At 39.7% G+C, this 27,273-nt stretch overlaps 1 protein-coding gene across 3 annotated transcripts in view; it reads left to right on the top strand.

Annotated features, from left to right (window-relative positions):
• IFT81 (intraflagellar transport 81) overlaps positions 1 to 27,273 on the top strand; it is a 93,509-nt gene that overhangs the window by 31,746 nt on the left and 34,490 nt on the right. For 2 of the 3 annotated variants that reach the window (XM_032168713.2, XM_058425939.1), the window contains exons 11-12: positions 6,262 to 6,408; positions 24,162 to 24,311. In XM_032168713.2, coding sequence (XP_032024604.1) covers positions 6,262 to 6,408; positions 24,162 to 24,311 — 297 coding nt within the window. Of the gene's footprint in view, positions 1 to 6,261; positions 6,409 to 11,509; positions 12,838 to 24,161; positions 24,312 to 27,273 lie in introns of those variants that run through there. The other variant, XM_032168716.1, reaches the window with a different exon arrangement.

Raw genomic sequence — 27,273 nt, 5'->3', positions numbered from 1 at the left:
TGCCCAGCTAATTTTTGTATTTTTAGTAGAGATGGGGTTTTGCCATGTTGGCCAGGCTGGTCTAGAACTCCTGACTTCAAGTGATCTGCCTGCCCCAGCCTCCCAAAGTACTGAGATTATAGGTGTGAGCCACCACAGCCAGCCTCTCCCTTACTTTTGAAGGACAATTTTGCCAGATATATGCTTCTTGGTTGACAGTTCTTTCTCTTAGCATCTTGATATATTATCCCACTGCTTTCTGGCCTCCAAAGTTTCTGATTAGAAATTTGCTGATGATCTCATTGAGGATCTCTTGTATGTGACTAGTTAGTCTCTTGATGCCTTCAGAATGTTCTCTTTGCCTTTGGCTTTTGACAGTTTGATTTTTTTTTTTTTTTTTTCAGAGCAGGAGTAGAAGTTTATTTTAAAAGGCCTTAGAGGCCAGGCGCGGTGGCTCACGCCTGTAATCCCAGCACTTTGGGAGGCCGAGGCAGGCAGATCATGTGATCAGGAGTTTGAGACCAGCCTGGCCAATATGGTGAAACTCCATCTCTACCAAAAAATACAAAAATTAGCCAGGAGTGGTGGCGTGTGCCTGTAGTTCTAGCTACTCGGGAGGCTGAGGCAGGAGAATTGCTTGAACCTGGGAGGCGAAGGTTGCCATGAGCCAAGATCATGCCATTGCACTTCAGCCTGGGCAACAGAATGAGACCCTGTCTCAAAAAAAAAAAAACTAAACAAATAATCATAATAATAAAAAGCCTTAGAAAAGAAAGGAAGTGCACTTGGAAGAAACCCAAGCAGGCACATGAAGTTTAAAGAGAGAAGATCAAGTGCCAACAGTTTGATTTTAATGTGTCTCAGTGTATGTCTCTTTCAGTTCATCTTTCTTGGAGTTTATTCTGCTTCTTAGATGTTTATATTTGTATTTAATCAAATTGATGAAGTTTTCATACATTATTTCTTCATATATTCTATCTGTCCCTTTCTCTTTGTCTTTTCCTTCTGGAACTCCCACAGTGCATATACTGGCCTACTTAATGGTATCCTACATGTCCCTTAGGCTCTGTTCACTTTTCTTCAATATCTTTCTCTTTCTGTTTCTCGGACTTGGTAATTTCCATTGTCTTGTCTTCAAGTTCATGGATTCTTTTGTCTGCCTTCCCAAATCTGCTTTTGAATCCCTCTAGTGAATTTTTAATTTCAATATTGCACTTTTTAGCTCCAGGATTTCTTTTTGCTTTCTTTTTAGGTTTTCTCTGTATTGTCATTTCCATTTTGTTAATACATTGTTTTCTTGATGTTCTCCACATCTTCGTGAGTTCTTTGAGCATCTTTAAGACAGTAGTTTTAAAGTCTTTATCTAGTTGATCTGCCATCAGGTCTCTTTCAGAGAATTTCTATTCATACATTTTTTTCTTTTGTTTTTATTTTTATTTTATTTTATTTTTGAGACAGTCTCACTCCATTGTCCAGGTAGAGTGCAGTGGCACAATCTCAACTCACTGCAACCTCCACCTCCTGGGTTCATGCAATTCTCCTGCCTCAGCCTTCTGAGTAGCTGGGATTACAGGCTAATACAAAAATTAGCCATCACACCTGGCTAATTTTTGTATTTTTAGTAGAGACAGGTTTCACCATGTTGGCCAGACTGGTCTTAGAACTCCTGACCTCAAGTGATCCACCTGCTTTGGCCTCCCAAAGTGGTAGGATGACAGGCATGAGCCACCATGCCTGGCCTGTTTTCAAATTTTTTAAACAATTTTATTCTAAAAAATAGAAACAGGATCTCATTATGCTGCTTAAACTGGTTTCAAACTCCTGGCCTTAAGGGATCCTTCTGCCTTAGCTTCCCAAAGTGTTGGGATTATAGATGTAAGCCACTGTGCCTGGCCTCATATTTTTCCTTTAGATGTGTCATATTTTATTGTTTCTTTGTATGCTTTGTGATTTTTTTTTCTTTTTGAGATGGAGTCTTGCTGTTTTTCCCAGGCCAGACTGCAGTGGCACTATCTTGGCTCACTGCAAGCTCCGCCTCCCAGGTTCACGCCATTCTCCTGCCTCAGCCTCCCGAGTAGCTGGGACTACAGGTGCCTGCCACCATGCCTGGCTAATTTTTTGTATTCTAATTATAGGCAGGGTTTCACCTGTTAGCCAGGATGGTCTTGATCTCCTGATCTCGTGATCTGCCTGCCTCAGCCTCCCAAAGTGCTGGGATTACAGGCGTGAGCCACCGCGCCCAGCCAATTTTTTGTATTTTTAGTAGAGATGGGGTTTCACCGTGTTAGCCAGGATGGTCTCGATCTCCTGACCTCGTGATCTGCCTGCCTCGGCCTCCCAAAGTGCTGGGATTACAGGTGTGAGCCACCGTGCCTGGCTGTGATTTTTTTTATTGAAAAGTGGGCATTGGAATCTCATAATGTAGTAACTCTGGAAATTAGGTTCTCTCTCTTTCCCAGGGGTTTACTGTTTTTTGTTACTGTTTTTGGTTTTTTGATTGGCGTAGACTGTGCCAAAGAATAGGCTAAAATGTAAAGTTAAGATAGGCTGGGCACAGTGGCTTATGCCTATAATCTCAGCACTTTAGGAGGCCAAGATGAGTGGTCGAGCTCAGGAGTTTGAGACTAACCTGGGCAACATGGTAAGACTGTCTCTACTAAAAATACAGAAATATACCTGGGCGTGGTGGTGTGTACCTGAGGTCTCAGCTACTCAGGAGGCTGAGGTGGGCAGATTGCCTGAGGCTGGTAGGTGGAGGTTGCAGTCAGCCAAGATTGGGCCACTGCACGCCAGCCTGAGTGACGGAGCCAGACCCTGTCTCAAAAAAATCTCAGGTCTTTTCTGAGCCAGTGCATTTCCCTGGACATGTGTGATCACTTTCTAAATTTTCCCATATATGCAGTTGCTTTTTAGTGTCTTAGTCTTAAATGTCTGGCTTCCAAAAGGGGAGAATGAGAAAAATTAAAGGGACAGAAAAAAGGATCCCGACCATAATTCCTCTAGAAGTCACTTCAGTCAGAGGGGGAGGGACTTGCAATAATGGTGGAAGATGCAACAATGGCCTCCCTCTCTTTGTGTGCACCTCTGTGATCAGAAGCAACACTCAGGGCACAGATCCCCAGTATTGGAGGACTAGGTCTTTTCTGTTCACCCTTGCTCCAGCAAGCTGTGTGCATGGTGCACCAGGAACATGTGTTTGGGGCTGGAGGTGGGGAATGGGACCTGCTATTGTGCTAAGGGCTGAAATTGATTGAAATTAGCCTCACTTTACTGTCCAAGCTTTCCACTGGATGTTGCAAGCACTCAGTATTCCAACAATTACACTGGTAGAATCCGTGTGATGTAATTATTTTGGAACACCAGAGAAATTGTTCACTAGGTGAGGAGACAGATTTCGGGTGCTTCCTACTCCACCTTCTCAGAATCTCGCCTCCTCAAATGGTTTCGAAACTCTTTCTATAAAATTTATGCCTACCTATTGTATTAGTCAGGGTTATCCTAATCAACCATATATCCTATTGGTTAGTCAGAACTAATAGGATATAGGTATATATAAAAGGGAATTTATTACGGAGAATTGGCTCACACAATTACAAGGCAAAGTCTCATGATAGGCCATCTGCAAGCTGGAGAAAGAAAATCCAATAATGGCTCAGTCCAAGGCCGAAAGCCTCAAAACCAGGGAAGACGACAGTGCAGCCTTCAGCCTGCAGCCGAAAGGCCTAGAGCCCCAGGAAGCTGTTGGTGTAAGTCCCAAAAGCTGAAAAACCTGGAGTCTGATGTCCAAGGACAGGAGGAGAGGAAGCATCCAACATGGGAGGAAGACAGAGAGCCAGTAGACTTAGCGAGCAAAGCTATCCCACCTTCTTCCCCCTGCCTTGTTCTAGCAGCACTGGAAGCTGATTGGACGGTGCCCACCACATTAAGAGTGGGTCTTTGTCTTCCAGTCCACTGACTCAAATGTCAGTCTCCTCTGGCAATACCGTCACAGACACACCCAGAAAAAATGCTTTACCAGCCACCTAGGCATCCCTCAATCCAGTCAAGTTGACACCTCGTAGTAACCATCACATATATTTACTTTCATTTTTGCTTTTATAAATGAGGGCTTTTCTTTCCTTATGTCTTCCGACTGATTTTGTCTATGAAAGCTGTTGATTTGGTTTCTGTAGTTTTTCTATTCTTTTGATCTTTTGGAAGCATAATTATATAAACATGCAAATTCCAATTTTTCCTTTCAAATTTTTATGCTTCTAATTGCTTTCTCATGTCTATTAGCTAATACTTTCAATACAGTAATTAAACTATAGTAAAGGTAGTGGGCATTTTTTTCTTGTTCCTGAGTTTAGTGGGAAATACCCTCATATTTCTCTGTTAAATAAGATCCTGGTTTGGGGATGAAGTTTATATTTATTTTATCATGTTACTTATTTTATTATTGAAGTATACTATCAATTCTTATAGAGTCTGGTATTCTATCATTCCTTCTTCACCACTTTTTTATTTTTTTTTCCTTTTGAGATGGAGTCTCACTCTGTCACCCAGGCTGGAGTGCAGTGGTACAATCTCGGCTCACTGCAGCCTCCGCCTCCCAGGTTCAAGGAATTCTCCTGCCTCAGCCTCTCAAGTATCTGGGAGGTACACGCCACCATGCCTGGCTTGGTGTATTTTTTTGTATTTTTAGTAGAAACAGGGTTTCACCGTGTTGGCCAGGCTGGTCTTGAACTCCTGACCTCAGGTAATCCACCCACCTCAGCCTCCCAAAGTGCTGGGATTACAGGCATGAGCCACCACGCCTGACCCACTTTTTTTTTTTCTTTGAGACAGGCTGTCTGTCACCCAGGCTGGAGTGTAGTGGCATGATCATAGCTCACTGCAGCCTCAACCTCTTAAGCTCAAGTGATCCTCCTATCTCAGCCTGCCAAGTAGCTGGGACCACAGGTGTGCATCACAACACCCAGGTATTTTTTTTTTATTATTTATTTTTTTGTAGAGTCAGGGTCTCACTATGTTGCCTAGGCTGGTCTTGAACTCCTGGGCTCAAGTGATCCTCCCACCTTGGCCTCCCAAAGTGCTGGGATTACAGACGTGAGCCACTGCACCCAGCCTCCTTCATTTTTTGAGCTGGAATAGTTCTATGGAGTAAAACATTCCTTCATGATCACCTGTCTTTTCATTTTTTTAAAAAAAGGACAATATAATTTTTTTAAGGATTTGTGCTAGAGATTTCGCTGTCCTGTCAAATTTGCTTGAAAAATTATTTGTATCATTTCTCTTAAGACAGTTTGGCTAATGTTTTTCTTAAACTAGTACAGCTATCGTTCATTTAAGGAAATCTCCCAAGAGTTACTAGCTAATATAAAATGCTGCTAAGAGTAGCCATTTGCATTTTGTAAACATTTGCCTAATTCTGGTGAGTCAGATGTTTGATTTTGAACCTGCATTTTTTTATTAGAATGGCCCAAATATAATAGATGTTTTAACATTTCATTTTAAAAGTATGGATATTGAATTTAGTAAGATGACCCGTGTTGTAGTTTTGAGAAAAAAGCATTTTTTTCTTCCAATAAAGAGAAACCCACCATGTAAAAATACAGTAGACTTGGTGTTACCTTCTATTGACTTGAACTAGGATGTATTTTCATTAGCATTTGAGTGTTATTTGAGAAGACTTTAATTTTTTTTTTTTTTTTTTTTTTTTTTTTTTTCCGAGACAGAGTCTTTCTCTGTCACCCAGGCTGGAGTGCAGTGGCATGATCTCGGCTCACTGCAACCTCCACCTCCTGGGTTCAAGCGATTCTCCTGCCTTAGCCTTCTAAGTAGCTGGGATTACAGGCACACACCACCACACCCAGCTAATTTTTGTATTTCTAGTAGAGATGGCGTTTCCCCATGTTGGTCAGGCTGGTCTTGAACTCCTGACCTCATGATCCGCCTGCCTCGGCCTCCCAAAGTGCTGAGATTACAGGTTTGAGCCACTGCGCCTGGCCTAATATTTTTCTTATTAGCACATATTTGTTTCTCTGCTGATATGTCTTACATTTTCAGAGCTTTGTCTTCCAAAGTGTTTGTAGGTTGGTATTTAATATACATTGTATGTTCATATTCAATATAATTGGTGATGATGAGTAGTAGGGCAAGGAGTATTGGTTAGGAGAGGCCAAGCTGATATTGAAAAAAAATATATATATATCGGTAAAATCTAAAAAATAGATAATTTCACAAGATAATAGAAAGTTGATTGTATATCTTATTATACATTCATATTTAATGCTCAATCAGGCATCTATCATTTCCCGTAAAAAAGAAGCCAAAGCTGAGGAACTTCAGGAGGCCAAGGAGAAGTTAGCCAGCCTAGAGAGAGAAGCATCAGTAAAGAGAAATCAGACCCGTGAATTCGATGGTACTGAAGTTTTAAAGGGAGATGAGGTAAGCTGAGCCTTCTCATGGGACAAGGGTATGAGTATTGTTTTTATGTGAAACTATTAGTGTGTTTGACTTTCTTAGTGTGAATGTTAATATTGGGAAGTTAATCTTATTTTATAAAACATATTTAAAACTGAATAGTCTTTTTGCAATAATACTGAGATTTTTTTTTTCTTTTTCTTTTTTTTTTCTTTTTGAGATGGAGTTTCATTCTTGTCACCCAGGCTGGAGTGCAATGGCGGGATCTCTGCTCACTGCAACCTCTGCCTACCAGGTTCAAGTGATTCTTCTGTCTCAGCCTCCCACATAGCTGGGATTACAGGTGCCTGCAACCATGCCCAGCTAATTTTTGTATTTTTAGTAGAGACAGGGTTTTACCATGTTGGCCAGGCTGGTCTTGAACTCCCGACCTTGGGTGATCTGCCTGCCTTGGTCTCCCAAAGTGCTGGGATTACGGGTGTGAGCCACCACGCCCGGCCATACTGAGAATTTTTTGATGTAAAATGGCAGATATGTTAATGATTTTACGAGATATTATGTTCCAAATTTTCACTTTTTTTTTCTGAGATGGAGTCTTGCTCCGTCACCCAGGCTAGAGTACAGTGGTGCGATCTTGGCTCCCTGCAACCTCCGCCTTCTGGGTTCAAGTGATTCTCCTACCTCAGCCTCCTGAGTAGCTGGGATTACAGGTGGACGCCACCACGCCTGGCTAATTTTTGTATTTTTAGTAGAGACGGGGTTTCACCATGTTGGTCAGGCTGGTCTCAAACTCCTGATCTCATGATCTGCCCACCTCAGCCTCCCAGAGTGCTGGGATTACAGGTGTGAGCCACCGCGCCCAGCCCCAAGTTTTCACTTCTTAATTAAGTGAATTTATATTGGATTTAATTATTTATAAATATTAAATTATAAAAGTGAAAAACAGTAGCAAACAGATAATACAAAAATCTATATTTGTTGGTAAATGCATTTCCATAAAGGGCTAAGAAAATATCATTAAGTTATTTTGTCAGTAATGTATACTTGTTTGGTGGGACTGACATGATTAAAATGACCTCATGATAGAAGCTTACAACTCTAAAAAAATATAATTGTGTCTCACATTGCTATATACTTTAAATTTTGAACAATGCTTTAACAGCTTTTGTTTCATTTATCCTTCTGTCAGACTCATAAGATTAGTGGGACAAATAATATTTTTTATAGATGGCTAAACTCAAGCATCAAAAATATACTTTTCCATCCTCTTTTCATAAAATTAGCCCAGGAATGATGAATAAATGAAGTCAAATATCTTAGTTTAGTGCTTTTTTAGCAAAATAAAGCGATAGGTCATATTTTAATTCCTAAACATTGGTTGGACTTAACCAATTTTTACAGGTTTTTAAATTTTGTATTAGCTACTAGAGCTCAGCAAAAGCTATCGTGGAAAGCTACTCTTGTCCAAACCTCATTTTTGGCTTTGAAAAGTTATTGAATCCATACTGTTACAAATCGGCAGTGAACCTTCACTGTGCCAAACAAATGAATTGCTCCCATAGTACCACTTTTCTCTGTGGTACTTCTGCTTGTACCCCCCCAATGTGCCTTTTAGCTTGTTGGGGAAGTAGTAGATTCAGGAAGTCAACATGTGATTGAAAAATTCTCTTGGCTTTTAACATCCACTTCCAAATTACTTTAAGACATGGGAGTGTATTAAATGATATCTGGAAGTCAACAGTGTATGCTTCATGACATCCTTGCTGTCTGGAGAAAAAAAAAAGATTAATTATGCAGCAGTTTCGCTTTACAAGAGACTATGCCACCTCCTAGCATTTTTATCTTTTCTTAAGAAAATGCTGCCTAAATGACAGGAAATAATAATTGTTATGGCTGTATTTGGCATAAATAGTACTTACTATTCAGTGTTAGATGTTCCCTCTATGCAAATGTGAGGGAAAAAACCTAGTGCCAAGTTATTAGCCTTGATTTTTGAGAAATCATGGTGAATAGGAAAAGGATCTAATGACAGGGGAAAAAAAAGCAGTCTTTTTAAGGGGAAAAAGATATCATTTGGAAATGATAACTTAATTTTTGAACAATGTCTGGTCGGAAAAGAACAAATCAAGTAAGGTATTTGGCAGTTACCTAAAAGAACAGAAGGTATTGGGGAACATTAAGCATAATTTTATAGAGAACAAATCTTGGTATACCAATTTTATTTTCTACTGTGATAAAGTGATAGGCCATATGGACAAAAGAGAAGTTTCTTATATTTAAAATTATATAATACAGCTGGAGGTATAATTCACTGAGGTGCCTGATTTAGTATCACATGGTTCACTGAGGTTTCTGGTTTGATATCACATAGTAATCTCCAAAAAATCAGGTCCTTTGCCCCCCATCTGTTAAACAGTTCATGAGAAGGTATTGATAATTAGTGGCATGGTGTTTGGAAAGAACACTATGCCAGGAATCACATGCAAAATGAGGAAAGGGGGACTCACATTTATTGAGCACTTTTCATACAAGCTGTGTTCCAGGTACTTTGCAAACAGATACTTTTTTACTTCTTGTAAAAGGTGTTGTTATCGTTTCCCTTTCACAGTTGAGTGATGCTCAAGGAGCTTGCAGTTTCACACAGCTAGTAAGTGGCCAAGCTAAGACCCAGGATCTCTCCAAGGTCTGTTGACCTAGAAGAAATTAGTTGACCTCCCTGAGGCTTCTCTATCTGTAAAATGGGGCCGATTGCTCTTTATTATCTCTAGGAAAGGCACATGAAATAATAGATGCTAAAGCTTCTGAGAAACTCAAAGGCTCAGTCAACACATAACACCTGGCATCTGAAAGTAATCATTCCCATGGGTGGTATGTTAACTATGTGTGTCAGAGGCAGCCTGGTGGAGTGGTTAAGAGTGGCTCTAGAACTTGGTTGTTTGAGTGCAAATCCTGGTTTTGCCGCTTACCAGCTGGATGACCTTGGGCGAGTTCCTTACCCTCTTTATACTCAGCTGTAAAATGTGAATGTTTGTAGTATATAACTCCTAGAATTATTTTGAGGATTAATTGAACATGCTTAGAACAGCACTAGGCACATAGTAAATGCTGTGTGTTAGTTCTTAGTATTTGTATATTTTTGTCATTCACTTGGATGAAGAATTTGAAAGCTAGAAATATAGTTTACAGCTTAAAAGTTGAAACTAGTATTTCCCAGACTGGGAGCAATTTAGTGGAAATAAATATGAAATAGTTTCTGTTTAGGAACAAATAATTTACACAAATTTAAAATGGAATAAGATAGCACTAATGAGAATAATTTTAGCTGCCATTCTCTGAGCAGTTACTGCATGCTCGGTCTTGAGCACTTAAAAAATATAGCTTTAGTGATGGTTATACAACAGAAACGTGAATGTACTTAAAGCCACAGAACTGTATACTTAAAAATGGTTAAAGTGGTAAATTTTATGTTATCTCACAATATACCCTAATTCATCCTCTCAGAAAGCCTCTGAAGTAAATATTACCTCCATTTTGTAACTTAAGAAACAGAGAAATTGAAATAATTTGCCCAAAGTCACACAGTTAGCATGTAAGAGACTATTGCCATCCTAATGGCAATATTTTATTGCCATCAAATATGAATCTAAAATTTACCCATTCCAATAGTGCCTTGGAGATGGCACCATTGGAATGGGTAAATTTTAGGATTCATATTTGACTCTAAAGAGAACTACCCTGTGAACAATCATTAACTGGAAGTGTATATTTGCCAGAAATTATATGACAGCCATTTGTTTGGATGTAAAACTTTATTTCTTGATTGTCCATATGTAGTTGTTTGATTGATCTTATCTTGGAAAAATTTAGGAACATAATGTGTTAATAAGCATAAATGTAACAAGTTCTAGACATATACAGTGATTTATATTCTTTTGTCATTTTCTTTTTAGAGGTCCATTAGCAGTTTTTAGTTTGGTGGTGAAGTATACATTTTGATGCCTGCCATTAAAGTTAATATTCCAGATGTTGCATACTGTCTAAGAGTTTTAGCTCTTCTGATTGCAGATGCTACAGACATTTTTTCTTTACTAGGCCTTTTTATTGGTATTTCATTGGTTTTCCTTATTAGTAAAAGATGAAGTTTCTAGAAGTACTTTCCCCCCATTGTACTTTATCATTTCAACATTTTATTTTTTATTTTATTTTATTTTATTTTATTTTTTGAGACAGGAGCCTTGCTCTGTCCCCCAGGCTGGAGTGCAGTGGCGCGATCTCGGCTCACTGCAACCTCCACCTCCCGGGTTCACGCCATTCTCCTGCCTCAGCCTCCCGAGTAGCTGGGACTGCAGGCGCCCGCCAACTCACCCGGCTACTTTTTTTTTTTGTATTTTTAGTAGAGACGGGGTTTCACCGTGTTAGCCAGGATGGTCTCGATCTCCTGACCTCGTGATCCGCCCGCCTCGGCCTCCCAAAGTGCTGGGATTACAGGCTTGAGCCACCGCTCCCGGCACAACATTTTATTTTATAAAGTAAGGCAGTACACAGGAATAAGCACAGGCATGTATTTATCTCTTATTCTGCCAGAGTTCTGACATAAGTAGGAATTGCTTGAACAGTTGAACTAATCTTCTCAGTGATAAAAGATACATTTTCCTACCCATCCAGTCAATCTTGATTTCTTTCTCTTCATACCAGTATTTGAAAGATGATAGAAACTACACTCTATTAAATGACTACATTTAGTTTAGAGATTACACCCTGCTAACATAACTGAAAATAAGTAGTAATGAATATTTTACTGTTTTTATATCTCAAAGGTTTTTATATTGAATTTTAAGTATATCAATATAAATCTGGTTGAATTGATAGTCTCAAAATATTTTGATTGCTGTCATCTCCGAGGAAATGTACACACAAAAAATGCCATGGAGATTTGCCCTTTATCCTGATTTGTTTATTATTATCAATATTTTAGATAAATAATAATTTTTTAATTAGGCAATTACAATGTGCCAGATATCATACTAGGCTTCTTATATACATTATTCTCATTTTTGTCATTGTACAACTATGTAAGTACAATTTTTTTTTAATTTAGGTTTCTTTTTCTTTTTTTTTTTTTCAGAGACAGGATCTCACTCTGTCACCCAGGCTGGAGTGTAGTGGTATGATCATGGCTCACTGCAGCCTGAAACTCCTAGGCTTAAGTGATCCTCCCACCTCAGCCTCCTAAGAAGCTCGGACTATAGGCACGAGCCACCATGCCCAGCTAATTTTCTTTTTTTGTTTTGTTTTGTAGAGATGTGGTCTCACTATGTTTCCCAGGCTGGTCTTAAACTCCTGGCCTCACGCAGTCCTCCCACTTCGGCCTCCTGAAGTGTTAGGATTACAGGCGTGAGCCTGTGCCTGTCTGTAATTACTATTCCCAGTTTTTACAGATAAAGGATCTGAGACACGCAGAGGGCTGACTTGCCTGACACCCCATTGCTAGTAAGTAGTAGAACCAGGAGTTGGATTTAGCAGTCTGGCTGTAGAGTCATCAATACTTTGCACATGACAAAAAGCTACAAGAAATAGTCAACCTGAAACACATGATGGAATTATAATTCAGAATCATCTTGGTAGATAGAGGCACTGTGCTTAAACAAAATGCCATTAATGGGATTATAATAAATATAATGTGGTAGAATTCAAGTTTTGTTTGCCAATTCAACACATCATCTGTTACTAACGCAACTTTAAAAAATGCATAAACGATTATACTACATTAATTTTTTTAAAAAGTATCCTATTTATGGTCTAATTATGCCTGGAGTATTATTTTATATTTTTGACTTCATGTTTTAAGAGACAGTCATGCCAGAGTCCCACATGAGGGTGACTAAAATGGACGAAAAGTCTGGAAACTTTCATATCAATAATTGATTATGTATTAACTGAAAGAAAAGACTAGAGAAAGACACAGTGGGAATTGATTATGTATTAACTGAGGAATAAAAGACTGAAGAAAGACATAATAAATAGTTAAAGGATTGTGGAAAAGATGGTGTTCAGAAAAAAATTAACATGCAGGCCTGAGACTGCTATCCCTAGAAAGGTCTGCTTGCAAAGGTGGCTCTTGGCTGGCATCTGGAGGAACTTGGTTCTTGGATGGATTCCTGCCATTCACTGATAAGAATGGCTCACCTTACCTAAAGTATATGAAGAGTGTGCTTTATGTTGAGCTCCTGCTTGCTTGCCTGTTTCTTTCTCTCTCTTTCTTTCTTTCTCTTTCTTTCTTTCTCTTTTTCTTTCTTTCTTTCTTTCTTTCTTTCTTTCTTTCTTTCTTTTCTCTTTCTTTCTTTCTCTCTTTCTCTCTCTCTCTCTTTCTTTCTTTCTTCTTTCTGGAATTTTGGTACAGGCTAGGCAGAATGTGCCTAGATGATCAGCTCCTAGTAAAAACTTGGGAACTAAGTCTCTAATGAGCCTCCCTGATCATTTTGTGCGTGTTGTTACAACTCATCGCTGGAGGAATTAATTATGCCCTCTGTGACTGCAGTGGGAGACAACTTTTAGAAGTTTGCACCTGGTTTCCTCCAAATTTCACCCCATGTGCCTTTTCCCTCTGCTGATTTTGCCTGGTATTCAGTGTAATAAATCATAGCCAAGAGTATGACTGTATACTTTGAGTCCTCCCAGTGAATCACTGAATCTAGAGATGGTCTTGGGGACGCCCGACACAGATGGATTAGTGTTATTTTTTTGTTTATGAGAAAGCCAAATTAGGACCAATGAATGGTGATTAGAATGAAATATTTGATTGACTTTAGAGAAAAATGTCTACTACTTGAGCTTTCTTCAGTAATGGAGCAGCCTGACAGTCTCACTCTGTCACTCAGGTTGGAGTGCACTGACATGATCTCAGCTCACTGCAACCTCCGCCTCCCGGGTTCAAGCGATTCTCATGCCTCAGCCTCCCAAGTGACTGGGATTACAGGTGCCCATCACCATGCCTGGCTAATTTTTGTATTTTTAGTAGAGACGGAGTTTCACCATGTTAGCCAGGCTGATCTTGAACTCCTGACCTCAAGTGATCCACCCGCCTCGGCTTCCCAAAGTGCTGGGATTGGATCACAGACTTGAGCCACCTCACCCAGCCCAGATAAGGGACATTTTTGAAGTAATGTGTGCACTAAGTAGAAGAACATTGGATCAGTATTTTGAGTTGGGTTTTTTAATCTTTATGTATTTTATTTATTTATTTTTTTGAGACGGAGTCTTGCTCTGTTGCCCAGGCTGGAGTGCAGTGGCGTGATCTTGGCTCACTGCAAGCTCTGCCTCCCGGGTTCACGCCATTCTCCTGCCTCAGCCTCCCAAGTAGCTGGGACTACAGGCGCCCGCCACCATGCCCAGCTAATTTTTTTGTATTTTTAGTAGAGACGGGGTTTCACCATGTTAGCCAGGATGGTCTCGATCTCCTGACCTTATGATCCACCTGCCTCAGCCTCCCAAAGTGCTGGGATTATAGGCGTGAGCCACAGTGCCTGGCCAGGTTTTTTAATCTTAAAAAATCTGATTATGCCAGGCATGGTGGTTCATGCCTGTATTATTTTTTAAATACCTGGTGAGAAACTTAAATTTGCCATTTAATCTGGTAGCCTTCAGCTACCTCTTTTGGCATGATTTTTGCTGTTTCATAGGCAGCAATCTCAGCTTGAAGACTTTCTCTCATTTACTGGAAGGACAAAGAATAGAACATGTGCCTCTTGTGGTAGTGCCAATAGCTAGTGATTTTACCATCTTAGTCACCTTGATCTCTCTGATTCTCTGCTTTCATAATTTGAAAGAGCAAACAAAAAATCAGTCCCAATGATATGCAGTACTAGTACCCTTCCCAGAGTGGTCATTCAGATGAATGCATGCCTTTGGGATCTGAATTTTTTTTATAGCAACAAATGAACCTCCGGTTAAGGTTCCACTGGAACTCATGCAATGAAAGGTCATCCTTGGTTTATGGTGTATGGGTGTATTATAGTCCATTGTGTTTTCTCCCCTGACCATTACAAGAAGCTCAGCTGTTTTGCAGTTATAGCTACTTTTAAAATATGCTTGGTCAAATAATATTTATAAGCAGCTTTAGAAAGGGCCAGCCAATTCATTCTATAGCTACTGACAGAAATCCTAGAGCTAAATTGGAAAGATTATGAAATCTTCTTTAAATACTTCAAATAGAAGCACAATGAAGATAAGGGAATCCTGGCAAGATGTGCTGCAGCTGTCAGGTCCTGAAAAATTAGGAATCAAATTTTGACACTTGTAATTGAATCATCCACCCTTCTAAGTGAGCCCAGGCAAACCTGTGATATTTTTAGAACCTTTCAAATCACATTGTACTCTTTAGAGTTCATAGCAGGACCTGAGGCCCCTAAAATTTCCCAAGAGAAAGAACAAAATAGAATCAAATAAATTTGGCTCTGTTCACTGTAATAGAAGTGTAGTGTATTATGCATGCAGTCTAGATAATGCCACACTTTTACCCCAAATTTTAAAAGTTTTCATGGATTTTTTTTTCTGGAGAATTAACTGCTTGGACAGCAGTGGAAGCACCCGTTAGAGATAGTAACAGCTGTGTGGTGGTGATTTGATTTATAACAGAAGCACAGAGACCTTGGATGGTGTGATTAACTGTGTTCCACAGATGGATGTTCCTGTGTCACAAATTTCATTTAATACAGATTTCTACCCGCATATAACATATTGATTATTATAGACTCTCTTAAAAGATTGAGCAGTTAACTAGCCACTACCGTATGTAGATAATTACATTGCTTATGCTTGACTTGGTGAGATTTTCTAATTTACAGTTGAAAATGTGCCACTAACAGGTTAGAAAAGGTTAGAATAGTATTTGTATGTGTATTTATACAATACTAGTTAGGATGCATGATTTAAAAAGACTGTCATTTTAGCAGATAACAAAGGCTGCTTTGAACATTTTCTCTTGCCTTAAAACAAAGAGCAACTCTGAGACCAGACATCAGGGAATCCAAATAATTTATTGGAGCATGACATGATGGCCTTTTCAGGTTTTCTTCAAGTCTGAAGTTCTGTCTAGAGCACAAGACACTGACAAATGAGCAGAAAGACTGTGGGCTTTGTGTATATTCATGCCACTCCTAAACAGTTGGTTCTATCTCATCTCATGCCTAACTCCCTTGGGCCAATTCCTGTAGTTGTCTATGCTTATACATCGTTTGATGAAATAACTGACAAAGATGTGATTTAATTGTGAAATGGAAAATAGCATGGATGTTGGACTAGTAGGATTTGAAGACAAAAGTGTTCATTCTAGTTATTTTTTCTAACTTACTGAACTTTGATAAGTAGTAGTAATTTCTCTATAGGTTTCCTAGTGCTTTTTTATTTTAAAAAATGGTTCTGGCCGGACGTGGTGGCTCATGCCTGTAATCCCAGCACTTTGGGAGGCTGAGGCAGGAGGATCACCTGAGGTCAGGCGTTCTAGACCAGCCTGGCCAACGTGGTGAAACGATGTCTCCACTAAAAATACAAAAATTAGGCAGGGCACGGTGGCTCACTCCTGTAATCCCAGCACTTTGGGAGGCCGAGGCGGGGAGATCACGAGGTCAGGAGATCGAGACCATCCTGGCTAACATGGTGAAACCCCCTCTCTACTAAAAATATAAAAAAATTAGCCGGGCATGGTGGTGGATGCCTATAGTCCCAGCTACTTGGGAGGCTGAGGCAGGAGAATGGCGTGAACCCGGGAGGCAGGGCTTGCAGTGAGCTAAGATCGTGCCACTGCACTACAGCCTGGGCGACAGAGCAAGACTGTGTCTCAAAAAAAAAAAAAATTAGCCGAGTGTGGTGGCGTACCTGTAATCCCAGCTACTTGGGAGGCTGAGGCCAGAGAATCGCTTGAATCTGGGAGGCGGAGGTTGCAGTGACCCGAGATTGCGCCATTGCATTCCAGCCTGGGAGACAAGAGCAAGACTCCGTCTCAGAAAAAAAAAAAAAAAATGGCTTTGTGGTTCTTAAACAATATAAAGTGCTTATTATATGATAGTCTTGTCAAGTCTTCACAGCTAATTACTTTGAAAATCATTTTCATGCCAGATATTGAGGGAGAAAATTTGCAGCAGGAGCAGTAATTCTTGTTTCACATAAATATCTAGAATGATGCCTGGAATCCAATAATTCTTTTGAGTTCCTGATAAGCGAAAAGCATTTATAAATGGTTACATTCTTAGAGAAATAACTGCCTATCCATTACAAAAGCTAGCCTAGATTCTGATCATTACTCTTAAAGGTTGTAAAACATATTAAATACACAAAAGGAAAAAGAACATCTGTCAATTTCCATTTTGATCACAAGGGAGCCAAGTCTTTAAAATTGGTCCTGAAGCCAGAAGCTAGCACTATAAAGCATTAGTCCATTACAAAACCCAAATGCACGCAGAGATAAAGATTAGAGTTTCACACAACTGAGTACTCTCTCAGCACCTGCTAGCATAAACCGTAAAGTATTAATCTTATTTGATCGCAGCATCTAAAATGATAGCTGCTCTTTCATAGAAGACTAATTTAGATTACAAATGTATATGGGTACAAATGATTATTAATAGCTGCTATAATGGGCTTTCCTGCCAAGTGGCAAGCTTTGTAGTTCACTTTACTGACAAATTCGTTCGGTTTACCTGTTATGATACACTATGGAAGCTTTTTCCTTAATGTTCTAAGGATTTGTTGCTTACCTCCTATGCCTTTAAAAATAATTTTTTTCCTTTATAGCTAAAGGTGACTGGCTGAGAGTTCTTTATAATATCTTGCCCAGCTACTGCAAAGGCTGAGTGGATTAATATCTTGGCACACTCACAATATTTGTGGCATGTGTGTGTACCAGAGCATACACCATTTAGGAAGGTCTGCTCTGGAGCAGTGCTACTCAAAGTGTGGTCTGAAGACTAGTTTCAGTCCACAGACTGTTAGTTTCTTCTAATCTGCAGCCATATAAATTGAAAGGAAACATTTAGAAACCCTTATAGTCATTTGATCTCAGTATTTTCATTATTTTACAAAAGTATCCGATGCACAAATGTTTAGAAATTTTTTAAAAACGGGTCCTTTAACAGATAGTTTGAAAAGTCCTGCTACTCGTAAAAGTGGAGTTGGTGAGCCATAGAATATGTACAGTATCTACTTCAGTAGACAAGCCAAGTTGTTTTCCAGACCGTTGCTCTAAATTATATATCTCCCTCTCTACTTCCTCCACATCATCACCAACACTTGGTATTGAAAGATTTTTTATTTTTGCCAATTGGGTAGGTGTGAAAATGGTATCTCATTGTTTTATTTATTTATTTGTTTGTTTGTTTGTTTGTTTGTTTGTTTTTAGACAGAGTCATCTCTGTTGCCCAGTATCTTCTCTGGCATTGAGAAATTTGGCTCCCTTTTTTTATATTGCATTTATTTATTTGCTCAATCAATAAACTTGCTTGTTTGCTCAATTTAAACAATCTATCAGCTACTCCAGCCTCCTTCGTTACACACCAGTCCTGTGTCCCCATCCTACCAACCACATTTTCACCCTCTGTGTCTATGTTTCCATGACTCCTCACTCACCCCTCTGTGTCCTCAGCTGCCAGGCCTGCTAGCCTGTGTCTCTGTGTGTTTCCTCAGCCCCTAATCCCATCATTGCATATCCTTGGCCATTCAGCCTGTTGATCTGTACCTCCATTAACTCCCCCTACTACCCTGTGTCCCCAGTCACCAGCCTCCTAGTCCACACTTCTAATACAACTTCCCAAGCCCCCTCATTTCCCAGTATCCTCGACCTCCAAACCCTGTACTCCACCATGCCTCTATGCAGCTCCCCAACCTTACTGGCACCTCCATGCAGCTCTCTATCTACTGCCCACCTCTCCAGCCACCATTTTGACCCTGGTAAACCAGGAATGGAAGGGAAAAGGAGGGCAATTTTTATTCTTATTCTCATCTAAGTGTACAGCAGAGTTTACCAGAGGCTTCACAAATGATCAGGCTATTGCTCTGGCAGCTAATGAAATGAGTACTTGTGTTTTATAAGTCTGAAGATTTAGCTTCAATATGTTCATCAGTTTTGGTTTTTGTATGATATTGAAGATTCAAAAATAACCTAAAATCCAAATGATAATTAAAAGAAACCACTAATGGAAGAAAAAACATTGATAATGTGTTTTCTTTTTTCTAATTAATTCTGTAATAGTAGAGCCCTTAGAATGCTTTGATGGCCACCTATTGCTTAATCATATGTAACTGTGATTGATCTGACCCAGACTACTCTTCCATTAGGTATTATATATAATGAATATCAAATAATAACCAATCAGCATAGAGCACACTCAGTAATTTGTAGGTTTGTTCTTTCATCAAAAACATTTATAGCTTTCAGCTTTTAAAAATAGTTCTGGAGCACAGCAAGATAGAGAATGGGAAAATTGGCCTCTATATTACAGAGGATAGCAGATGAACAGGGTTGATTTCATTTTGGGCACTTTGCCCAGGACACTTTTAATAGCATATATAGTTACTCTAGGGACTCTGAATTTGTGGTTATGTCAGGCCTACACATTTATTCTTTAAAAGGAAAATTTGCAAGTTATTAGACTTCAGGTACATTAGTATGACTTAAATTTTTAATTTTTAAAGAAGTTTCTGTAATGCAGTCATTGAAATTTATGGTGTGAGGGCTGGATTCCTTAATATTAAAACTAGCCTAATCATGGATAGAAAAATATTTTAAACTTTCTTCTTCTAAAACACAGTGTGTTCCTCAGTTCTTTCAAAGTTTGTTTTTTTGTTTTGTTTTGTTTTGTTTTGTTTGAGACAGAATCTCGCTCTGTCACCCAGGCTGGAGTGCAGTGGCACAATCTCGGCTCACTGCAACCTCCGCTTCCCAGGTTCAAGCGATTCTCATGCCTCAGCCTCCCTAGTAGCTGGGATTACAGGCACACACCACCACGCCCAGCTAATTTTTTGTATTTTTAGTTGAGACGAGGTTTTGCCATGTTGCCCAGGCTGGTCTCAAACTCCTGAGCTCACGCAGTCCCCCCACCCCAGCCTCCCAAAGTGCTAGGATTACAAGTATGAGCCACCACACCTGACCAGCTCTTTCAAAGTTTAAGTCAAATTTTAAAAGATGTCTAAACTAGGAATTGAAAGTTTATTTAATGTGAAGAATTCTTAATCTTAGCATTTTAAAGGAATTTTTGTATACTCTGGAATCAAGTATTTTAGAAAAAAATTAAATTTTAGAGATGCTGTACTTTCTATTTCACTACTTTATAATTTAGAATTATTAACCTTAGAATTTGCTTTAAAAATTGGAAGGAAAAGCTGGGCACAGTGGCTCATGCCTGTAATCCTAGCACTTTGGGAGGCCAAGGTGGGTGGATCACCTGAGGTCAGGAGTTCGAGACCAGCCTGGCCAACATGGTGAAACCCCATCTCTACTAAAAATACAAAAATTAGCCAGGCATGGTGGTGCGTGCCTGTAATCCCAGCTACCCGGGAGTCCGAGGCAGGAAAATCGCTGGAACCCTGGAGGCAGAGGCTGCAGTGAGCCAAGATCACGCCACTGTACTCCAGCCTGGGTGACAGAGCGAGACTCTGTCTCAAAGAAAAAAAAAAATGGAAGGAAAAATATCAATATGGGCTGGGCACGGTTGCTCATGCCTGTAATCCCAGCACTTTGGGAGGCCAAGGTGGGCAGATCACCTGAAGTCAGGAGTTCGAGACCAGCCTGGCCAACATGGTGAAACCCCGTCTCTACTAAAAATACAAAAATTAGCCTGGCATAGTAGCAGGCACCTGTAATCCCAGCTACTTGGGAGGCTGAGGCAGGAGATTTGCTTGAACCTGGGAGGTGGAGGCCGCAGTGAGGGGAGATTGTGCGGCTGCACTCCAGCTTTTGAGACAAGAGCAAGACTCCATCCCAAAAAAAAAAAAAAAAAAAGAAAAATACCAATATGGTAATAGAGCTTGTGTTGAGATAGTGGCTTTGAGTGAACTTTTCCTTTTTTCTGTTTTCCAAAATTTCAACAATATGTTCATTACTTTTATTATATATAAAATTATTTATTAACTATACCCCAAAATTAGCTTTAAGAAGCACTGGACATTAAAAAGGCTAAGATTCTTTTTTTTTTTTTTTTTGAGACGGAGTCTCACTCTGTCACCCAGGCTGGAGTGCAGTGGCGCAATCTCGGCTCACTGCAACCTCCACCTCCCGGGTTCAAGCAATTCTCCTGCCTCAGCCTCCTGAGTAGCTGGGACTACAGGCACATGCCACTACGCCCGGCTAATTTTTTGTATTTTTAGTAGAGATGGGGTTTCACCATGTTAGCCAGGATGGTCTCAATCTCCTGACCTTGTGATCTGCCTGCCTGGGCCTCCCAAAGTGCTGGGATTACAGGTGTGAGCCACTGTGCCCGGGCTAAAAAGGCTGAGATTCTTAAAGAATTATCTCACATTAGGTAATATGGAAGCTTCCCTTTGTTTTGGAGTGATATGTTTAAATATGGTAGGCCAAGTTCTTACTATAGACATTTTCTTTATAATGTATTTAATAAAAAGATTATTAGAGCAGAGAAAATAATTTTATTTTTTGAGACAAGGTCTTGCTTTGTCACCCAGGCTGGAGTACAGTGGCATGATCATAGCCTACTGCAGCCTTGACCTCCTGTGTTTGAGTGCTCCTCCCACCTCAGCCCCTCAAGTAGCTGGGACCACAGGCACGTGCCACCACACCCTACTAGTTTTTAAATTTTTTTGTAGAGATGTAGTCTCGCCATGTTGCCCAGGCTGGTCTTGAATTCCTGGACTCAAGCAATCCCCTGCCTTGGCCTCCCAAAGTGCTGGGATTATAGGCGTGAGCCAACTTGCCCAGCCAAAATTATTTTATATAGTACAAAAATCTGGAAATTATTAGTACTCTTAATACATAAGAGGAAGTGATTTTTTAAGTATTATGTTCTGTTTCAGAAATATCAGAAATTTCTGGCATTTTCTTCTGGCATTTGCTTCTTACATTGAGCAATACTGTACAGTCATACATTGCTTAATGACAAGGATACATTTTGAGAAATGCACTGTTAGGCAGTTTTGTTGTTGTGTGAACATCATAGACCTTACACAAACCTTGATGATATAGCCTACTACACAACTAGGCTGTATGCCATAGCCTATTGCTCCTAGGCTACAAACTTGTACAGCATGTTACTATACTAAATACTGTAGGCAACTGTAACAGAGTGGTAGGTATTTGTGTATCTAAACATATCTAAACTTAGAAAAGGTACAGTAAAAGTGTGGTATTGTAGGCCAAGTACAGTGGCTCACTCCTGTAATCCCAGCACTTTGGCAGGCCGAGGTGGGTAGATCACTCGAGGCCAGGAGTTCAAGACCAGCCTGGCCAACATAGTGAAACCCCATCTCTACTAAAAATACAAAAATTAGCCAGGCATGGTGGCAGGTGCCCATAATGCCAGCTACTCAGGAAGCTGAGGCAGGAGAATCACTTGAACCTGGGAGGTGGAGGTTGCAGTGAGCCAAGATGATGTCATTGCACTCCAGCCTGGGCAACAGAGTGAGACTCCATCTCAAAAAATATATATATGATATTGTAATCTTATGAGACTGCCATCCTATATGCAGTCCATCATTGACTGAAGCGTTGTTATACAGCATTTGACTATACTTTCATTGAGTCAATGCTTCAGGATCTTTACACGTGCTGCTATCTCCTGGAATGTTGCTCCTTGCCTCTTCTTCCTTCCTCTAACACATTCCTACATCTTCAGTCTTGGCTTATATATACCTTCTTCCAAGAAGCTTGCCATATCCCACCTCCCCTACTTCCCAACCCTCGCCTTCCTATCTTCATCCCTACCCAGGTTAAACTGTTACTTATTTGCAGGGCCTATTCAGTTCTGTGTAATGTTTGCCATCATCTTAGACTTCAGTTCAATATTTGTTTTCCCCACTGTTCCTTAAGCTTGATGAGGGCAGGACCTGCAAGTATCTTGCTCTAAGCAACTCTACGTTGTATCCTGGCCAACATGGTAAAACCCCGTCTCTACTAAAAATACAAAAATTAGCCTGGCATGGTTGCGCTCGCCTATAATCCCAGCTACTCAGGAGGATGAGGCAGGAGAACCACGCCCGGCTAATTTTTGTATTTTTGGTAGAGATGGGGTTTCACCATGTTGGCCAGGCTGGTTTCTAACTCCTGACCTCAAGTGATCCAACCGTCTTGGCCTCCCAAAGTGTTAGGATTACAGGCGTGAGCCACCACATCCAGCCTTGAATTCCTTTAAATATTATGCTACTTTGTTTGCTCTTCCAAACTCTAGTTGGTATTACTTAATAATGGGGTCTTTCCATTAGAGTTGTAACTTTTTTCCATTATTAGTTATAACTTTGATATGATGGGTAAGTAAATAGATAAATTAGATAACTATGAGTTTTCACTAACTTGGGATATTCTTAGCTTTTTAACATTTGGGATGGGTACCATCCCAGTGTCTCAGATGCTTGATAGCAATATATAGTCACAGTACATTTCTTAAGTGATAAATAGTAGCTACAAGTGTTGATGGTTCTGGTTGGCTATAATAGTCCCAGTAGTCCAATGGACTGCTACCAAAATAGTACAGTACATGAGATATACCATGATAAAACCACAACCAGAATTGTGGTCATTATCTCCTACTTTTTCTTCTTTTTTAGACCTTTTTATTTTTATAAGGTTGTGTTTCTGTTTTCCTAATCCTTATTTGTAAAGTTTAAAATGAATAGCTTTTATATAAGGATTTAGAATATTTAAGGCCAGGCACGGTGACTCATGCCTGTAATCCCAGCACTTTGGGAGGCCAAGGCGGGTGAATCACTTGAGCCGAGGAGTTCAAAACCAGCCTGGGCAACATAGGGAAACCCCATCTTTACAAAAAATGCAACAATTAGCCAGGCATAGTGCTCTGCACCTGTGGTCCTCTTACTCTGGAGGCTGAGGCAGGAGAATTGCTTGAGCCCAGGAGGTTAAGGCTGCAATAAACTGTTATCACACCACTGCACTCCAGCCTGGGCAACAGAACAAACCCTATCTCGAAATATATATATATACACACATACATATTTTATGTGTATACATATATTATACATATACACATAATATATACATATATAATATATGTACATATAATGGGTCAAAAAATTAAAAACAAAATATTTAAACATTCTGGGTGACAGAGTGAGATTTGGTCTCAAAAAAATAAATAAAGGAATTCATTTGGTAAGTACTATTTATTATCTGTTATGTATTAGGCACTGTGCCAGACACAGAGGATACAACGTAGAGTTGCTTAGAGCAAGGTACTTGCAGGTCCTGCCCTCATCAAGCTTAAGGAATAGTGGGGAAAACAAATACTGAACTGAAGTTTAAAATGATGGCAAACATTACACATAACAGAATAGGCCCTGCAAATAAGTAACAGGAGTTTAACCTGGGTAAGGATGAAGACAGGAAGGCGGGGGTTGGGAAGTTTTCTAATAAAACTAAATTATTAAGTTATATAATATATAATTATTTATAAAGTTTTCTAATAAAACGAAATTATTATATACATGTGACACGTTGGCAAGTAGAGGAGAAAAAAATGTTAATATATTGAGTTTCTACATCTGTATGATATTTGGCTACTACTTTTCTACTCATTAGATTACATATTGTGTCTTTTTTACAGTTCAAACGATATGTCAATAAACTTCGAAGCAAGAGTACAGTTTTCAAAAAGAAGCATCACATAATAGCTGAACTTAAAGCTGAATTCGGTCTTTTGCAGAGGACTGAAGAACTTCTTAAGCAACATCATGAAAATATTCAACAACAACTGGTAATACGGTATTATCTTGGGCTACTATAAATACAAATGCCAGGAGGTTTATGGGTTACAGCTTTATACTGAGGTCATTGTTTTTACTGGAAAAATCATAAAAGTATTACTTTTCTCTGATTAATTACAGACATGTCATATAAGTTGATTCATTTATTTTTAATGTAGCAGTAAGCACTGGCTTTTGTGTGTATGCTGACTTTGGGGTTATTAATAGAATAACTTGAATTCCAAGTAGGTTTTTTCTTTTGGTTAGTTGGTTAATATGAGTAAAATTATCATACCAAAAGAGTGACTGTAAAATATTTTTTTATCATGGCCTGCTGGGCAGAAATTTCTAAGCAGCCACTTCCAAGAAGCTTTGGAAAGAAATACCCAGGGAAGTGCTGTGTGGAAGTCTGCCTCCAGGCTTATTCCTTATGTGTTTGTGCCTTGGTTGTCTGAAAAGAGTTAAACCCAAAGTAGTCCAACAGCAAAGTTGTTCTCATTGTGGATGCCAGTTCCTCAGGGTTTTCTTCATTTGGCTTTTTTTTTCTTTCACCAACGGGGAAACTGTTTCATCTGAGTGCTGGTTTACCAGCTAGCAATAATCTGGTAGAAGTAAGTGGAATTTCAACCAGTTGTGTTTCCTTTTAACTGGCAGTATGAACTGTCTCATGCTGATGAATATTATTTGCTTTTAGGGAACTTAAGACTGAAAATTTACTGTGAATCAACATGGATTCTAACAGCACTAACTTTAAAACTGGTCGTAGTAACTGCATTATTGTTTACTTCAAAATATCTTCTAATTTCTATTGTGATTTCTTTGACCTTTTGGTTATGGCTTAAAATCAAATATTTGGGGGATTTTCTGGTTACCTTTCTATTATGAATTTCTATGTTATTTCCATTGTGACCAGAGAGCACACTCTGATTTCAGTCCTGTGAAATTTGTAGTCTTGCGTTATGGCCCAGCATATGGTCTGTTTTGGTAATTGTTTCATGTGCAATGAAAAGAATGTATATTCTGCAGTTGTTGGGAATAGTATTCAAAGTATGTCAATTCAGTCAGTATGTTAGCCATGATATTCACATCTTCCATATCCCTGTTAATTTTTTGTCTGCTTGTTCCATCAGTTACTGAGAGAAGTGTGTTAAAAATCTCTATAATTATTGCTTTGTTGCTTTTTTTAGTTCCATCAGTTTTTGCTTCATATTTTTTTCTTAAGTTGGGTCCCTAGAAGCAGAGCTCGAGAAGGGAATTCTTTGTGCTAGTGATTTATTGAGGGAGTACCTTCAGAAGGAGGGGAGTGAGGGAAGCAGATGAGGCAGCAGAAAAAAGCCAAGCAAGAAAAGGACATGGTCTCAACTGGTGTTGGCTTCATTCTGATCCCATGATCAACTTTGGAACAAATTGCACCGGAGTTGATTCCACCTTGATGCAAGGGGGCTGGCCTTTTGTACCCTATGGCAGTCAGTCATTTGACTGTGGTCAAGTGTAACCTCTTAGGTGAGACACCTCCCATTTGGCTGAGGGCACTCTCTGGAGAAGGGGGTAACTATGAGCTATTTAGCAGTTAACACTCATAACAGTTTGCAAATGAGGTCTGAGTGGGGCACCAGCAACATCTACTACAGTTCACCCCTTGCACTAGTAGGATCTACTTGTTTGTCACATTAAATTTACTCCACCCAGCTATAGCTTCTATAGGATTCTATTTGGTCACAATTTCTAAGAAAACTTACAGGAGAAAGATTAGTGGGACAAATGGAAACTCTCATTGCTACATTTGGTTCCAAAGACATAACTGATATTCAACATCTCCTTCCTTTACTATCCATTCTAGAGTTCCCTCACCTCAGCTAGCACCTCCTCTGGTTTAGATGACTTACTTGGTGAGATGACCCAGTTCCTCACCCTTGAGAAGTGTGAGACTCTAGTAATCATGCCCTTACCAGGCCATGGTTGCTATACTTCCCCATTTACAGTTAAAACTGGGCATGGGAGTACCAAGATAAGCCCTAATGGATCATCTGAGTCCTAAATATATTTATTTCTGTCGCTGTTATATAGCAGCATCTATATAGCCTTATGATGGCCTGCTTTCTTTGCCTGCTGATCTATTGACATGAGAAGCCCAAGTGACCAGATGGTAGTCAGAACATTAAGTGTCAAGGGCCTCTTAATGTGCCTTCTGATGAAAGCATGCCCACTCTGGCAACCAGAACATCTATACCCACAGAGCCTACAGTTGTCTGGAAGGGAAGCATAATTCCCTAAAGTGGATCATTGGGGATCATGGTTAGTGGTGACACCTATACTTTCATTTCATGGTTCTGAGACCCATGCTTTCTATTGGGAACATAGCACCATATCATGGGCATTGGTTTAAGGTATACACCCCATTCTAAAGGTAGAACTCATTTTCATAGGCCATCCAGTTCCAACTGGGGCCTTAACGTTTAAGACACTGTTCCACTATTCTGTCAGGCCATCAGCTTTCCAGATAGTGTAGCATGTGGTAAAATTACTGAATTATATGGTCATATGAATGCTATCATACTTCCTTTGCTGTAAAATGTGTCCCTTGGTTTGAGGTGATATTATGTGAGATTCCACATCAGTAGACTGAATGCTCTTAGCCCTTGGATAGTAGTGCTGGCTGAAGTACAATGGGCAAGAAAGGCAAACCTACACCCAGAATATGGATCAGTCCCATTAAGGATGAAATGTCACCTTTTTCAGGGCAGAAAGGGTCTGATGTTATTAAATTGCCACAAAATAGGAGGTTGGTTTCCTCAAGGGATGATTCTATACCCAGAGCTCAGGAATGGTCTCTGTTGCTGGCAGGTCAGACGTTTGATATTGGCAGTAGCTAGATGAGCATTGATGAGAGAGAGCCCATGCTATTTGGCTCATACATAACTTCCATCTCTACCAACAAAGCCATTCTGTTTGTGAGTCCATTGGTTAAGCACT

The sequence above is a fragment of the Hylobates moloch genome, unplaced genomic scaffold, assembly GCF_009828535.3.
Source record: "Hylobates moloch isolate HMO894 unplaced genomic scaffold, HMol_V3 SCAFFOLD_12, whole genome shotgun sequence".
NCBI lineage: Eukaryota > Metazoa > Chordata > Mammalia > Primates > Hylobatidae > Hylobates > Hylobates moloch.
Note: the sequence above shows the minus strand (reverse complement) of the source record. Positions and strands in the feature narration are given on the sequence as shown.